The 16,917-nt window shown below is 35.7% G+C and overlaps 2 protein-coding genes across 2 annotated transcripts; one reads left to right on the top strand and one right to left on the bottom strand.

Annotated features, from left to right (window-relative positions):
- The first annotated feature begins 163 nt into the window (after positions 1-163).
- LOC111396903 (DNA-directed RNA polymerases IV and V subunit 4-like) lies at positions 164-5,791 on the top strand. The gene is made up of 10 exons (XM_023023506.1): positions 164-303; positions 625-714; positions 3,119-3,178; positions 3,538-3,636; positions 4,037-4,139; positions 4,291-4,368; positions 4,494-4,527; positions 4,604-4,672; positions 5,260-5,385; positions 5,517-5,791. The coding sequence occupies exons 2-9, from the start codon at positions 648-650 to the stop codon at positions 5,371-5,373; spliced, it is 624 nt and encodes a 207-aa protein (XP_022879274.1). The 5' UTR covers positions 164-303; positions 625-647; the 3' UTR covers positions 5,374-5,385; positions 5,517-5,791.
- Positions 5,792-5,950: 159 nt separating this feature from the next.
- LOC111396902 (glucan endo-1,3-beta-glucosidase 5) lies at positions 5,951-15,428 on the bottom strand. The gene is made up of 2 exons (XM_023023504.1): positions 14,895-15,428; positions 5,951-7,329 (listed from the first exon to the last, which is right to left on the bottom strand). Exons 1-2 carry the CDS (start codon positions 15,239-15,241, stop codon positions 6,228-6,230), a joined length of 1,449 nt encoding a protein of 482 aa, XP_022879272.1. The 5' UTR covers positions 15,242-15,428; the 3' UTR covers positions 5,951-6,227.
- Between the last annotated feature and the right edge of the window lie 1,489 nt (positions 15,429-16,917).

The raw sequence follows: 16,917 nt of genomic DNA, 5'->3' as shown, positions 1-16,917 counted from the left end.
GGCTTCTCACTCTATCAAGGGTGTTGTATATCCATCCCTCGAAAGGAATGATGGATTGTTAAAGTAAGGAAAGACTTGAGAATTTGACCTTCAAGAATTAGATGTAGACATCTATTTGCCTATAACACATAAATTGAGGACCTCTACTTTAATTTGTCCTTAATTTTTCCAAAAAGAACATCATTTTCACCAGTGGGCTGTAACCCCTTAGTTCAATAAATTCTTCCTTTTTTTCCTCAATCTCCTAGTCTGCTGCTGCCACAGCCATCCAAGGGACATCAGATTCTCTCGGCAATTTGTAAGGTGATAAACAAAACCTTTCTCAATTTTCGTCACTTTTTTATATGCGGCTTTCTGAATATCGTGGACAAAATAGTAAATGAGCTAATTCTTTCCTTTTTGTTTTCTGGGGGTGTTGAAAAATTGCTAAAGATTGGTTAAGAATTTCAAAATATTTTATTTTTCCCAATTTAATTTTAACCACGTTTCAGTCTTAAGAATTTTTTAGTTTGTTGGTTATCACATGAGAAATTCTAATTCACATATGTATGAATGTGAATGCATGAGCATTTTGTGGCTCTACTGCAAAATTTTGATTTTGCGTTGGTGTTGTTTCAAATGAAGTTTTTAAGGTACTTCGTGACGATATGAGCGAAACGGGAGGACAAGGGTTTGGGAACTCCAAAGGCGGAAAATCTGCCCATAAATCGTCGGGTAAATTTTTGACTTTTTTAGTCAATTACCATTCGGACTTTTTATTTGTGATGTGTTCTTGCTTGCTTCGAGATTACTGGTCGTGGTCAGCTTGCACATTATTTTTTAAATTTTCTTAGAGAGCGTAAAAATTTTAATTTTCTTCGTTTTTTCAGACTAATATGTTTCTTGTTATTGGAAAATCACAGATATAAGACAATTGACGTTTCTTCTAATAGTTTGAAAAAAAAACATTGAAAAGCCCATGAAGACAAGAACAAAAATTTCTACAATATAATTTTGTGCTTTTTAGAAACCGGAAAAAAATATCAAGAAAAATAGTCTTATTCACTGCATGAATGCTGAGGTCTTCCAACTTGCGTAACACGCCCATTAGAATCCATGGTTGTCAATAGTCTGCACACAACATAACATCCTAAAGCCTTTCTCTTCCAACTAGGGGTGAGCGCGGGTCGGTTCGGTTCGGTTCGGTTTCAAAATTTTTGGGTATCTAGTAAATGGAACCGTCGGGTCCAAATATAATTATGGAACCGTTCGGTTTCGGTTCCGTTCGGTTCAATTCGGTTCAGTTTGGTACCGTTCGGTTCTGTACTATAATTAAATTTTTTAACATTTATAACAACATTATATAAATACAACTAATGATACATTCAATAGTTTTGGAATGCCACAGACTAGTAGGTTACCTTATTCAAATGATCGCTACAGTTAAGGTTTCGATCGGCGGAGGTCGCAGCTTCGATCAGAGGTCACAGCATCGGCCGACGATTGTATAGGTTTTGAAATGTCAGCGAGGTTGCGAGAGTGAGTGTGAGAGTCGAGACAACTTATGCACTTTTGTGTAGGTGCTTAGAGTTATTTAGTGGATTGGATCTTGTTGGACTAAGAAATGAAACAATAAAATGGGTAATGGGGCCAAAAATTGAAAAATTAGAAATGAAATAAATTATTGGGTCAAAAATTTGGATTTAGAAATTGTTAATTTGTTTAGAAAAAATTAAAATTAAAATAATTTGATTTACTCAATATAAAAAAAATTAGAAAGATTCGGTTCTTGATCTAGAACCGAGAACCGAACCGTACCCGTCGATTCTCAATTCAAATACCCGTTCGAGTATTTAATTTGACAAGAACCGTCGAGTTCAGTTCGGGAGATTTGCCCAACCCTACTTCCAACCCAGAGCAATGGAAACCAGAAATGCTCATTTCATTTGAAACATCTGATGTATCAATTTTATGAACCATAAGTGAAGCTAAACAAATGATGATGTCATCCAACTTACTAAATTTGTGAATCAGAAATCCACATTGTTGTCAACAATTTGCACAATATCCAATAGCTCATCTATCCCAAAACTGTGGCTCATTTCACATGCGATATATCACTTTCAAGGACTTTAGGTGAAGAATCTTCAACCCACCACAAAGCCTTCCTCTTCTATATTTCTCGTGTCATTCTGTTCGAGGTATCGATTTCAAGAATACGAAGCTAAATTACTTATCAATTCTTTCTCTTCCATATCAAAAGCGACGAAGTACATGGCAATTTAGAGTGACTATAAGTACCTTTTACATAAATCCCAATAAACCACATTCATGTATGTTCTTTTTTCGTTAGACATGTGACTCCTTAAATACATAAATATGTCATGTAAATACAATGTGCGATCAATATGAATCTAGAAAAATACTATGTATCTTATCTATGTGGCTTCCTTTTCTGAAAGAAGCGCACCTGAACATGATCTATAAATGTTAACTAATAAACTCATAATTAAAAAGGGTACTATAGAATAGTGTAAATATAGTTTGAGTAAAATCGTCCATAGTTAATTTTCATCTCATGGGTATTTTGGATTTTTTGAATTTGGATTGGATAAAATCGTTGATAAAATGATTTCATCTCTTGGAGCTTTTAATCTAATATATTATGTATATAGATAAGTTCTTGCTACTGTGCTTTGAATATTTGTTTGTGATATGTGGATATGAATTATCTCCATTTGATTGCTTGTTCTAGTAATTTTAATTAATAATATGAATGGACTGGAATTTCACCATGCAATGGCATTGGTTTAAGATCAATCACCTGCCTGGATGTGGAAATAGTTCCAGAAAATAAAGTAAATCTTTATGTCTCGTTGAATGAATCTATTTATGTTAATTTTTAGTTCCTTTTTCGCATTTATAGAGATTAGGAGAATGTTTCAACTTATTGTTGCTGGGTGGAAATGTGAAATTATGGTGCTAGTTGAAATATATATGTTTCTGCAACGATGTTGTGCAACCAGCAATTTATTTTTTCCTCTTACGTACTTAAATTTGAAACTTCTGTATTACAGGTTTTGTGCTTTGTTTTGATATCTTTTTTCTTTTTGTTCTATTATGTGTCACATCATTGAAGGGAAGGACAACGGCTCAGCAAAGTCAAAGGGAGGAAGAAAAGTTCAGTTTGAGTCGGGAGGTAGAATTTAATTTATAATTCTTACAGTTACTATGTATTTTAAGAAAAAAAATTTATGTTGTGATATGCTTTTTTTGTTCAATTTCTTGAGTATCTATTCTATTAATTGCTCTATCCATTGAACTGGTTATTTCAAATGCTGTTATAAGGCAATATTCCAAAATTTAATGTGAAGGTAGAGACTATCTGCCAAAGGTTTGATATCCAGTATCTTACCTTGTTTGCCTCATACCTCTTATGTTTTATATGCAACTTATCATTTTTCCACATGATTTGTTAAGTTTTCTTGGTGGATTTTATTTTGTAGAAAAGATTTTGCATTTTAGATTTTTTCTCATGCACAAATTATTTTTATTAAGGTTCCGGCGGAAAAGCAGGAAAAGAAGACAAGATTGCTAATGGCAGCAGGAGTCCCCAAGCAAAAGTACCTTCTCCTCTGGAGCGGAGACTTGAACAAGGTCAGTGCTTCCGGTGAACCAGTTGTCACCGTCCCTCTCTTGCTCTCTCAACTGTGTAAAAGTTGTTTGTGGGTTCCTAAGTGCATTGGAATAAATTTATTATGTTCACAGTAGAAAGAATATTGATGAGTAAGAATAGTGGTAAATACAAATTGAAAGTCACTGAATTATTTCATAAAATATTCGAGTTGTGTAGATAGTTTTTATCTAATGCACATGTTTGAAGGGAATGTTTTGTTTGCAAGATGAGGTGGGCCTTTATGTGAACTGTTTGGCAGATTTGGGCTTGTTTGTTTGTTGCAATAATTTGTTAAGTATATTTCATTTCAGGCTATAAATTTAGTCAATTTTTTTCTATTTTCAACTCTTGTAAAGAGATCTTGATGCACGTGCCTTCCAGAAAATAGTGAATTCTTGATGGACTGCGAAGCTGCAGAAATCTTGCAAGGAATCCAAGAGCAGATGGTTATGTTGTCTGAGGATCCGAATATAAAACTCCCAGTGTGAGTAGTGCAGATTTAGCTTTTAAAACTTCTTTGCTTTCCTTTCCCAACAAGTAAATTTTTCTTGTTTTATTCATTTGTTTTGTTTCCATTTTAATCATATGGATTTCGTTTAGTATGTTATATTGATCTAATGTTTGTTCATTATCAGTTCATTTGATAGCGGACTGTCGTATGCGAAGAGAGACAGCTACTGTTCGAAATCCCAGACTGTTAGAAAAATACTTCAGTATCCTTCTCTTTGATCAATGCTGAACTTTTTCTCTTGCACCTCTCTAGGAGTTATTCATATCAACGATTATGGTTAATTCCTACTCTATGTTCAACTTTTGTTTATCCATTAACATAAATTAGGCCTCTCCAGAAATATGGAGTTTCTAATGCTGAGGTATTGATCTCTGGAAGTTGATTTTTTTCACAGTATATCAGGCATGGTGCATTTAATATAATTTCTATGGTTGCAGATCTGCCAAATTGCCAACCTTCGTGCCGAATCTGTTGAAGAAGTTTTTGCTCTTATCCCGTCCCTGAAGGTATAGCATACGTGAGAAGACACAGATGTTTGATTGCGTTACTCTAGTTGCTTCAAGTTATTGTTATGCTGACATGCTTATAGTTTTGTTGATGCTCATGACAATTAAGTTTATGCTTGGTAAGCAGTATTCAACGTGAATGGACAATACTATTAACAAGATTTTAGCCTCTTTTCTTACCTGAGATACTGGCCAGTCCAATCAACTTTACAATTTAACTTGCTGTATCATGAAATGAAATGTTTGGTTACGAATATTCAATAGGCCATTATTTAAGTAGAGAAATGTATTAAAATATTGTTTATTATATTGTTTAGTCTTGTTGAGTGTTTCATTAAGAGCTTGTTTGGGAGATTTTTTGAAAATGATTTTCCTCCAAAATCATCTTCAATCCCACATTTTATGGGACCCATAACTTTTTCCTACTTTTCAAATTTTAACCACATCCTCCAAAAATAAAAAAAAAATAAAAAATAATAATCATTTTCACTCAGAAAAATCTCTCCCAAACAAGCTCGTAGTTTAATAGTCAAGATCTTGAATGAATCGATAGGTTGCAACCTTTCTCATTTTGTATCTTCTCCTAGGCAAAGGAAAAGAAGATAAAAGAACCCCTTAGAATTGCGCTGGGAGAACTAACTAATCTTAGGGATGCGCTGGATGAACTTGCCAGGTTCAAAGAATCAGGCGCAGCGGTGTGACAGAACTCTGTGGTAAGATTACTTCAACAATCTCCAGTTTCCATTGTTTTCCTAGTTTAATCAGTTAGAATTCCCTTTGCCCTGTTTCTATGCTAATGTTTATGCTACTCATGTTATCTTAGTATGTATCGATATTCTGTCAGGTACTGCATAATTTTGGTCTCGGTAGCTGTGAATGTGGCTCCAGATTTCCTGAACTCACTTCCTAGTTAGCGGGAAGATTCTCAGTTTCTTCATCGTAAAATGATGTTTTATATTGTAATAACTAGCTCCTTGTTTCATATTAAGACCAAAATTGTTCATGTTTTTCTACATTTTAGGACAAGAATATCACATGCGTGAGGTCGAAACTATAATAGTACGATGGATGTTTGTTATTGCGAAGAGACATTCTAATTACTTGAGTCGTTTTTTCCCTAGTTTATCTTCAATCTGAGCTCCCTCAATTGTTGGAGCACATTTGCACTGATTCCTATGAACATAATTGTATGTTCTAAATTGTGCTGATGATATTATTGACACGTTTGGTACATTTGTAAGGGACACAATATACAACCCTTTTCTCTGAAAAGTATAGTTTACTGGAATAAGGTCGAGTGCCACTAACTCTTTTAAATAATAAATTTTCATTTAATTCACTTAATACAAACTGGGCACTGACATATTTAATTTAATATATCACTAACTATAAAGATGATTCCACATCACTTCCTACAACTAAAAGGACTAGACAGCAATCAGAGGTAACTTCGAATATAGGAATGATATCTGTGCAGTATACTTCTCATATTCTCCAAAAGCAGTTTGATTCAGAAGAGGGGAAGCTTGATAACCCCACTTAAGAAACCTCTGGTTCACATGAGGAAAATGTAGACTCCCCAAAGAATAACCAATGCAGATACAGTCTTCCTACTTCCCAGACTGAAACCTGGAGAATTAGTAGAGCCATCTGCTACCCCAACAAGAAATCTGCAATCGCCAACTGAAGGATCCAAGAAAGTGACCATCCCGAGCCCATCGAATTCGCAGCTCTGAGGATTCTGTTTTCGGACTTGATAGTAGCTGTTGAATGCATACGAAATATTTCCCTTCGCCCCAATTCCATTGCAGGATCCCCCATAGTTGAGAGTAGTGCAGTCAGCATAACTGCAAGCAATTTTGAAGTGATCGGTTACGCCAGAAAGATCCCGGGATGGATTTGCCACGCACCATCTAGAAGGCAGATACTGAACATCTTTAGCATTCTTTAATAATCCATTCCCGAGGTTTAGCGAGTACTTTGCCTGGCCATCAAAAGAGAAAATGCCCCAGTGTCTCTCGAAGTTCCCAGGAAGTACGCTTTTTGCCCCTTCATCAAAGAGGCTGAAAAGATAAACATCCATAGGGGGTACACCCGGCCTCAATGGGGTTCCTTTGTTGCTAAGAACATGATTCACAAGACCTTGGTTAAAAGCCTTTGCAGCAGACAGATTAGCACTCAAAGCCCCATCAGTTGGCCAACCCACCTCACCTATAACTATGGGCATTTGGCCAAAACCAAGTTTTCCAAGCGCTGCAACTAAAGTGTCAAAATTTCCATCAAAAGCATTGGAGTAAACATTCGGTCCATCCATCACGGAGTGCGTCGTCCCCTCAAAGAATGCATAGTCTTGAGGGAAGTCCGAGCTTCCATAAAGGCTGAGGAAAGGGTAAATATTTACGATGAATGGGGAACCATTGGAATTCAACAAAGTAACAAGCTGTGTCATAATTTGGGTCAGCTCAGGTCGGAAGGCTCCTTGTGATGGCAGAGAAGATTCATAGGCATCGGCATTGCATGGAACAACCAGCTTTACCATGCCTGCAAGATTTGCTTTGGCTAAGGACTGTTGTAAATTCATCATAGCAGGTAGAACATAAGATTGATATTGACCAGAATAACTCGTCAGAAATGGTTCATTTCCTACCGCAACATACCTGGTGATAGCACTTTCGAAAGTCAGTGGCATGAAGATAACATGAAATTTTTATCCACTCAAAACAACAATGCCAATGAATTATTTAAAATGTCTAAGAAAAACGGGAAATGGTCCCCAAAAAAATTTTGGTTTAAAAAATTCCCGAGTTTTTTTTCAATTCAGTGGATTTTTTTTTTCTCATTGTCTGACAAAGAAAATATATTTGTCTGTGCCAAGGAAGCAAAGTTTTTTGCATTCACAAATCTCATTTCGGAGGAAACTTGGCATCAGCAACTGCTGCAAAACTGAGCACTGGGTGCTTGTGCTTCAAGCATTACTCACAGGACCTTACTCTGGCAGGAAGATTCTGAAGTTGGAACTAATCATCTCTCATGTTATCTATTTGTTCCTCAGCAAAATAAGTGTTGAATCCCTTACAAACTAATGCACGTAAAACAGGTCCTTCCACAAAAACATTAATGGTAGAAGACTTGGTAGCATTCTTTTGCACACACACTGCTAAATTCTGACAGGTGTCCAGGATGCTGTTAATGACCAATAACAGCAATAGCTATATTGTTTTTCTATAATCTTCTCTATCCGACGGTGAGAAATTATCTTTTGATTTACCGGCAGCAATAGAACTATTAGTATCAGGTTATCGAATATCAAACTTATTTCATTTTATATTGCTCACATATTGATAAGTCAATTGATAAGTCCAGCCGCATTCTAGCTGCAATTCCAGCTGATTTTTTAATCAGTTTCTTCCTTTGAAATCATTGAAAATCAGCCACAATTTGTTACCAATTTCTTAATAAGAAAGTCTTTCCCATGCAAAAGACAAATTGAAGGCAGTCACCCATTTTGACTCTTCAACAATGAACTATGTGGCAGGTTTTTTGGCTAGAAGTTTATGACAGTTTGTTCCAAAAATCTTCTATAAGTATATGCTACCATAAAAAGAATTTTTATGTCCCATGAGAGGAAGAAAGTAGTGTGTAAACGAGAGGAAAAAAAAATAGAGAGATTGGAGAGAGTTCTTGAGACTTTTTTAGATAGTTTGTAAAACTCTATTGTAAATTATATTCAAGATAAAAATAGAATTATTTTTTCTCTTTATCTTCTCCTTTCGTGATCGGAGAATCACAACAAGTGGTATCAGAGCGAGGTTTATCAATTGGCCCTTGTAGTTTTTTTATACAACTTCGTTTTTAATAAAGCGTTTACAAGCCAAGATGTCAATGGAAGAATCTTCATTAGGAGCTACGATCAAGCTCGCTGCCACCAATTACACACTGTGGAGGCCTCGGATGGAAGACTTCCTTAGTTGTAAGGATTTGTATAACCCCCTAGAAACTAAAGGTGTAAACCCCGATTCTATCAAGGAGACAGAGTGGAAGAAGCTAAATAGGAAACTATCGGTCAAATTCGACAATGGATTGACCATAGTGTCTTTCACCATGTGGCACACGAGACAGATGCATATGCCCTCTGGAAAATTCTGGAGGACATGTACCAAGCCAAGATCGCTCGGAACAAAGTCCTGTTGATGAGGCGTTAGGTGAATCTGAAGTTAAAGAGTGGAACTTCAGTCGCTGAGCACACCAGTGAATTTCAGAGCTTGGTGAACCAATTGTCATCTATGGAGATGCCGCTTGGGGATGAAACGCAAGCCTTACTACTTTTAAGTTCTCTTCTTGATAGTTGGGAGACACTAGTAATATCTCTCGGCAACTCAGCCCAACGGCAAACTTACCATATCTATGGTCAAGGATACCCTATTTAATGAAGAGGCCAAGAGAAATGACGTCGACACGACCAGTCACATGCCCTTGTCACAGAGAACCGGGGAAGACAGCAAGGAAGTGTTCGAGGCAGGGAGAGAGGCAGAAGCAAAAGTAGGGGCAGATACATAGATGGAAGGAAGCCTACTTACAAGTGTTACTATTGTGGTATGGCGGACCACTTGAAGAAGAACTACAGAAAATTGCTACGAGAGCAAGGCCACAACAGTTTGCAACCGAAAAATAAGGAAGAAGAGACACTAGTCACTATTTCTGGGAAGGTGACTATTTGCTCCATCTATGAGGAGACATGTTTTCATGTCTCAAACAAAGATATTGAGTGGGCAATAGACACAGCAGCATCTTACCACGCCACTCCACATAGAGATTTCTTCACAACATACAAAACTAGCAACTTTGGTACGGTGAAGATGGGAAATACCAGTTCTTCTAAGATCGAGCAAATTGGTGATGTTTAGATACAAACGAACCTCGGGTGTAAAATAACCCTGAAAGATGTTCGGCATGTACCTAATCTTCGGCTAAATCTACTTTCGGGGATAGCCCTTAACAAACAGGGCTATGTCAATCACTTTAGCAATGACACATGGAAAATGATGAAAGGCTCCATGATTGTCGCTTGAGGACATATATGTGGCACTTTATACAAGACTCATGTAAAAATGCATATGGATAGCCTCAACATAGTAGAACGTGAAGCTTCGCAAAATTTGTGGCACCAGAGACTTGGTCACATGAGTGAGAAGGGATTGTCTACTTTAACAAAAAAGGAGCTAATCACGGTTGCTAAGGAAGCTGTGCTGGATCCTTGTAGTCACTGTTTATTTGGTAAGCAACATAGAGTCTCCTTCAATTTCTCTTCAACAAGACAATCAGAGTTACTCAATCTGGTACACTCCGATATTTGTGGTCCCTTGGAGGTTGAATCACTATGCGGTAATAAGTATTTTTTAACATTCATTGATGACGCTTCTTGAAAGGTGTGGGTATATTTCTTGAAGACAAAGGACCAACTATTTGAATACTTCAAATCATTTCATGCCATGGTAGAGCGTGAAACGGGAAAGAAGCTGAAGTGTCTTCGCACAAATAATGGAGGCGAGTACACTTCCAAAGAGTTTGATGCCCATTGCAAAAGATACGACATTCGACATGAGAAGACAGTCCCACGCACCCCACAGCATAATGGAGTCGCCGAGAGGATGAATCGAACGATCATGGAAAAAGTCAGAAGCATGATACGTATGGCTAAGCTGCCAAAGCCATTTTGGGGAGAAGTTATTCGAACCACCTATTACCTAATCAACAAATCACCATCAATACCGTTGAATTTTGAAACTCCGGAGAAAGTATGGTCTAGTAAATATTCCTTCTACTCTCACCTGAGAGTATTTGACTGTTTAGCCTTTGCACATATATCCAAGGAGCTAAGATAAAAGCTAGATTCAAGGTCCACTCCATGCATCTTTATAGTCTATGGAGATGAGGAATTTGGATACGGATTATGGGACCCAAAAACAAAGAAGGTCATCAAAAGTAGGGACGTAGTATTCCGTGAAAACCAGACATTGGAAGACATCGAAAAGCCCACTATATCTCCTAATTCCAATTTTGGTGCCCAGAAAATTGCTCCAGATCTAGCACCAGTACAATTCACCATAGTTATGACGATGTACATGAGGAAATGCCGGAAGCAGAACAGGAGAATGAAGAAGAGGATATTAATCAGAGGGAGTCACAATCTTCTTCACCAGAAATTGTCGGACCATCACATCAACCACATGATAATGCACCTCCTGAAATCAACGATCCACAGGTAAGAAGATTTGAACGAGGATGGATTCCATCAACGATATATCCAAAATTAGAGGACCTTTTGCTTACTAACGAAGGAGAGCCGGAGAGCTTTCAGGAAGCACAAACTCAAGTGGACAAAGACAAGTGGATACAAGCATTGCAGGATGAGATGAAGTCACTAAAGAAGAATCAAACATACAAGTTAGTTTAACTTACGAAGGGAAAGAAGGCATTAAGGAATAAGTAGGTTTTCAAGCTCAAGAAAGATGGCAGCCGAAATATGATAAAACATAAAGCTCGTTTGGTAGTCAAAGGATTTCTTCAGAAGAAGAGAATTGACTTTGACGAGATTTTTTCACCTGTTGTAAAGATGGCCTCAATTCGAGTTATCCTTGAATCAATAGCCAGTTGGAATCTAGAGCCTGAACAGATGGATGTCAAGATAGCATTTCTTCATGGTAATTTATATGAAGCAGCCAGAAGGTTTTGAAGTTTCAAGCAAAGAGAACTTCGTTTGCAAATTGAAAAAAAAGCTTATATGGCCTTAAACAAGCACCAAGGCAGTGGTACGAAAAGTTTGACTCGTTCATGGTGAACCAATGCTACAAAAGAACTATTGCAGATCAATGTGTTTACATTCAGAGGTTTCTAGATGGCAATTTCGTTGCTCTTCTATTGTATGTAGACGACATGTTGATCGTTGGACAAGATGCAACAAAAATCAGCCAGCTAAAAAAGGAACTCTCCAAGTCCTTTGACATGAAAGACTTAGACCCAGCTCAACAAATTTTGGGAATGCACATAACTCGAGATAGAAAGAATAAAAGGTTGTGGCTATCTCAAGAAAAGTATATTGAACGAGTTATCAAGAGATTCAACATGCATAATGTCAAACCTGTCAGCATTCCATTGGCCAACCACTTCAAATTGAGCAAAAATTCATGCCCCTCATCCAAGAAAGAGAAAGAGAGATGTTATTGATACCTTATTCTTGAGCAGTTGGAAGCCTAATGTATGCCATAGTATGTACAAGGCCAGATATTGTCCATGTAGTAGGCATGATGAGTTGTTTTCTCTCTAATCCTAGAAAGGAACATTGGGAAGCAGTTAAGTGAATTCTCAGGTACCTTAAAGATACATCAAAGATATATCTGTGCTATGGGGGAGCTGATCCAATCTTGGAAGGTTATACGGATTCAGGTATGGCTGGAGATCTTGATAATATAAAATCTACTTCATAATTTCTCTAGACTTTTGCAGGGTGAGCTGTTTCATGGTAGTCAAGATTACAAAAGTGTGTTGCTTTATCTACAACAGAAGCAGAATATATTGCAGCAACGAAAGCAGGTAAAGGAATGTTGTGATTAAAGCGATTTCTCCAATAATTAGGGATCAAGTAAAAGGATTATAAAATACATTGTGACAGTCATAGTGCTCTTGACTTAAGTAAGAATTCAATGTACCATTCTCGGACAAAGCACATCGACATCTGCTATCATTGGATAAGAGAAGTGATGGATCAACAACTATTGAATGTTGAAACTAGTAAAGATTCACACAAATGAGAATCCAGCAAATATGTTAACAAAGGTGGTTCCAAGAGAAAAGTTAGAGCTATGCAGAGACATAGCTGTGATGGTTGTCAAATAACAATTGATTTAAATGCGACTGGAGGGGGAGAATTGATAAGTCCAGTCGCATTCCACCTACAATTCCAGCTGATTTTTTAATCAATTTCTTCCTTTTGAAGTCATTGAAAATCAGCAACAATTTGTTACCAATTTCTTAATGAGCAAGTTTTTCCCATACAAAAGACAAATTGAAGGCAGCCACCCATTTTGATTCTTCAACAATAAACTATGTGGCAGGTTTTTTGGCTAGAAATTTATGACGATTTGTAGCCAAAATTTTTCTATAAATATATGCTACTATAAAGAGAATTTTATGTCCCATGAGAGGAAGAAAGTAGTGTGTAAAAGAGAGAAAAAAAATAGAAAGATTGGAGAGAGTTCGTGAGAGGTTTTTTTTTTTCAGAGTTTGTATACTCTATTGTAAATTCTATTCAAGCTAGAAATATAATTATTTTTCCTCTTTTATCTTCTCCTTTTATGATCGGAAAATCACAACACATATGACTCTGCTAGGTTCTTTATCATCTGTAACAGTTCTTTACTTGGATTTTGTCTCTTCTAATTAATTTATAACTCAGCACATATTTAGCTAATTGCAGACTTGAAGAACGAAGGGAGAGAGAAGTCCTTCAAGAGGATTCTGAAATTTCTCAGGAATTGAAAAGCCGTACAAATGAATAGCAATTACTTAATGCAGTACACAAAATCTCAATTTATACACAGCCTAAACTACACAGAAAAAATCCTATCTTCAATCAAATTACAACATGCCATTGGATGAGGTGGAGAACAGCTGGCAGTGAGCTGTCCTACAATCTGAGTTGATTGTCACTATTCGACAGTAATCCTACTATTGGACGCTCCCCTTCACTTGGAGTTGGTCTTCAAAGTTCTAGATTACTACTCTGAATACATGATGCTTACCTATCCAAAGCTTAGTTCTGTCTAATCAAAGTCATTGTTGATGGATCATATTGATAAAAATCTTATGCTACATCTTTCACTCAAAGATCCAAATTACGAATTGTCTTGACAATAGCCAACTGCAAAGTGCTATCCCAATTGGCAATGACTAACATAAGACAAGAATTTTGACTTGTTGGAGCTCAAACAAACCAAATGCAAACATTCGTCTCATCCTCAACTTCTCAAGGTTATGCAAAGGAAGCTTTATTTCTTAAGAACTCTGCTCTAGACTTCAGCGACCTCTCTGCAGTGGACTCTAATTCAGCAGCAAAGCAATTAAGTGTTTCAGGAATGCAAATTAGTTAACTAAGTGAAAGTTTTCACCAACATCCAACGTCGACAAGGGCTATGCAGACTTCTTTTATAACCACATTCAATTGAACCATCACAACCCACAAATCTTACACCTAAATGCACCTCATTGCATTCTTCGAGGATATCAACGAACCCATCATACAATGGTACACCAACAGACGCTGTTTTGAGGCAAGTACAAGTAGGGCTCTACCAAATCGTAACTTATATAGCTCTATGCATTAGAATATCCTTCATGTTCAAAAGTTCCCTCGTTATTGTAAAAAAAATCATTGCTTTTCATATCAAGCTCCGTAAAGCACAGTAACAGGAGCCGTTTCATGACTGTGAAGCATGTGAAATTTATCTCCTCCATAACATCAATGACATTATATAGTGCAACTTGATTGATAGACAGTGTAAAGATACTTCAACTGTTTTTCCACCCATACGAGTTCTGCATTTTTTTTTTCAATAAATTATTTGATTATCACACATAATCCGAAGTAAATGAATGCAAAATTCGTAGTCTGTTGAACTTCATATTCATCAAGCAAATTATTATTATTATTATTATTTTATTTTATTTTTTTTGTATTTTTGCCCCAATTACATTCGGAATTCTTTAACCCAAAAATTAGAAAATAATAAACTTGATACTTTAAAATGTAGTATTCCATAGGTTAAAATCTACCACTACCTTTCCTCACTCCTTCCATCAACAAACAATCGCAAAAGTAGTAACTATACATTCTTGAGAAAACTTAAGACCGTAAACAATTTTGAACCACCTCACTTAAAATCTTAAGAGAGGTAGTGTGTTTTCTCTTCATCACGCTGAGGGTGCAAGGAAGATCTATTGATGATAATTTTATCATAAAAGGACAATGGCAAAACTTGAATCCGGTCTTTTTCATAATAAACCAACTCATCCCAAAGCTTAAGCTTTCAAAGAGGCTAAGTGTATAATCTAAATCTTTTCTTCAACAAACAAGATAACAATCCAAACTCTAAAACCCCAAAAATGAATAAAGCATAGTAAAGTATGTAGACATTAACCAGAGAGAGAGAGAGAGAGAGAGATGTACTTGATGTTAACACCGCCTTTAACCATGTATCTAGAGACATTCTGAGATACCCACAAATCAGAAGCGGCGGAGGAGGAGCTGAGCGCCGCCAGCATGTCATTGGTAATCCCAACCATGACCTCAATCCCACTCCCCATCAAAGCCTTAAGCGAATGTGGGTCTGCATCAAAAAGCTTCACTTTTGAAATCTTGTTGCCCTTCAACAGATTCACCACAGTCTCCGGCGACAGTCTGTGGACGGACAACGTGCCCCAGTTTACCCCTATCCCTGATTCCACCACAACCACGGCGGAGCTACACAACAAGAATGCTAAAATGCTTGGAAAAAGGGTACAGCTTGCCATCATTAATCAGTCCCCTTTAATTAAGACTATTCATTCAATCAAGAACTTGTCCGAAAGTGTCTGATAAATGTTTCTTGTCTCAAAGCGATGGAATTGCGAGAGGAGTAAGTGAAGTGACCGTAATGCTTGGAAGGTAAAGTGCAAATCTAAAGAATACAGTTACAGAATTAAAATATCATGGCAGTTAAAAATTGATTTGAAATAGGAAACTTTAACGCAAAATACTTGTACATCAAAATGATATTATATAAATAAAATGACATGGAGATGTCAAGAGAAAAGATTGGATAAAAAATTAATTTTTTTTTAAACTAACAAATGATATAAGACGTGTAGTATTATGTAATCAATTATATAAACTTAATATACATGTAACAATATTTTGCCAAGAAATAGTTGGTTGGATTTTTAATTTTGATTTTTATGTATCTCGAGAGCAAAAGTACGTTACCGAGTTAAGCTTAAAAAATAAAAATGCATAAATTAAATTTATTTTTAAACTTTATCAAACCATATTCAAGTAATTTATATTGAAATTTTAAACTTTATAAAACTAGAAAATTAATAATGCGAAAAATCTCTTAATTGTTTGAAAATGAATTTTTATTATTGGATCTTGATTCCGAATCTTGAATATTGCAGATTTAACTTCTCTTAATGTTCAACTTCTCTTAATCAAGAATTTTGCCTTATTTGATTCTTTAATCCTTGTTATTGATTTTATTTTTTAATCCATAGTTTTGATTATTGAATTTATTCTTCTTGATTATTGATTATGGATTTTGATCTTTCTCTTCAATATGCACTTTGTCTCGTATTCTTGTGTTGAAGTGATGACACAAAGAATGAAAAGTTACATATGAAGTAAAGATTATAACCCTATATATAGTCACCATATATATTTCAGTCATCATGAAATATAAGGAATCCGATCTCTACACATATAATCCGATCAACATTTTATTTAGATATCCTAAGCCCAACAACTTAATTTGTTGTTAGATCACTTTAATTTTAAGCTTAAGTTTAAGATAGCCTTATACACAATTAATTATTATATAAGTAGGCCACATGACAAATTAAAATTTTTTCAATAATTTTTTTATAAATATAATTTTCAAAGTCACATTTTTATATTAAAAGAATTTATATTTTAAAAAGCCTAAAAAATAATCTTTTTACGCACAAAAATATCCGTGACATTGTAAAATGGGCAAATTATTTAGATTACTCTATTAGTTCTTGTTTGATGTTGATTTTGATTTATTTAGAGTGATATTGTTAGATTATGTGTTGTTAAAAAGTATACAGAAAGGGTCCAAGTACAAAATTATATTATTGAAAGAATGTATGATTGAATATGAGTTTGGCCAAAATATATATATATACATTGGAAAAATTCAAAATCAGATAAGGAGTTAATCTTGTATAGTATTGTGCATAAAATGTACAACATTTGTTATAGGACGTTTAAATAGAGAATATTTTAATTAGTTTATTCAAGATTTCTCTTATTGTTTTGGATATGTATTGAAGAGATGAAAATCACTTGCCACATGATTAAATTTAAAGGGCTCATTTGGCACAGATCTGTTTTATTCTTATAGAAAAGTTTTTTGATAAAATTCTCTAATAACAACTTTTTAAAAAAAATATTTTATCTACACAAAGTATTTCAA

This window comes from Olea europaea, chromosome 7 (genome assembly GCF_002742605.1).
Source record: "Olea europaea var. sylvestris chromosome 7, O_europaea_v1, whole genome shotgun sequence".
NCBI classification, from domain to species: domain Eukaryota; kingdom Viridiplantae; phylum Streptophyta; class Magnoliopsida; order Lamiales; family Oleaceae; genus Olea; species Olea europaea.
Note: the sequence above shows the minus strand (reverse complement) of the source record. Positions and strands in the feature narration are given on the sequence as shown.

Excerpts from the sequence above, each read along its gene's own strand:
- LOC111396903 (XM_023023506.1), top strand. The coding sequence starts at position 648 with ATGAGCGAAACGGGAGGACAAGGGTTTGGGAACTCCAAAGGCGGAAAA. Across the intron at positions 3,637-4,036 it reads GGAGCGGAGACTTGAACAAG|AAAATAGTGAATTCTTGATG; the intron begins GTCAGTGCTTCC and ends CGTGCCTTCCAG. Across the intron at positions 4,528-4,603 it reads ATGGAGTTTCTAATGCTGAG|ATCTGCCAAATTGCCAACCT; the intron begins GTATTGATCTCT and ends CTATGGTTGCAG.
- LOC111396902 (XM_023023504.1), bottom strand. The coding sequence starts at position 15,241 with ATGATGGCAAGCTGTACCCTTTTTCCAAGCATTTTAGCATTCTTGTTG. Across the intron at positions 7,330-14,894 it reads AAAGGCGGTGTTAACATCAA|GTATGTTGCGGTAGGAAATG; the intron begins GTACATCTCTCT and ends TGCTATCACCAG.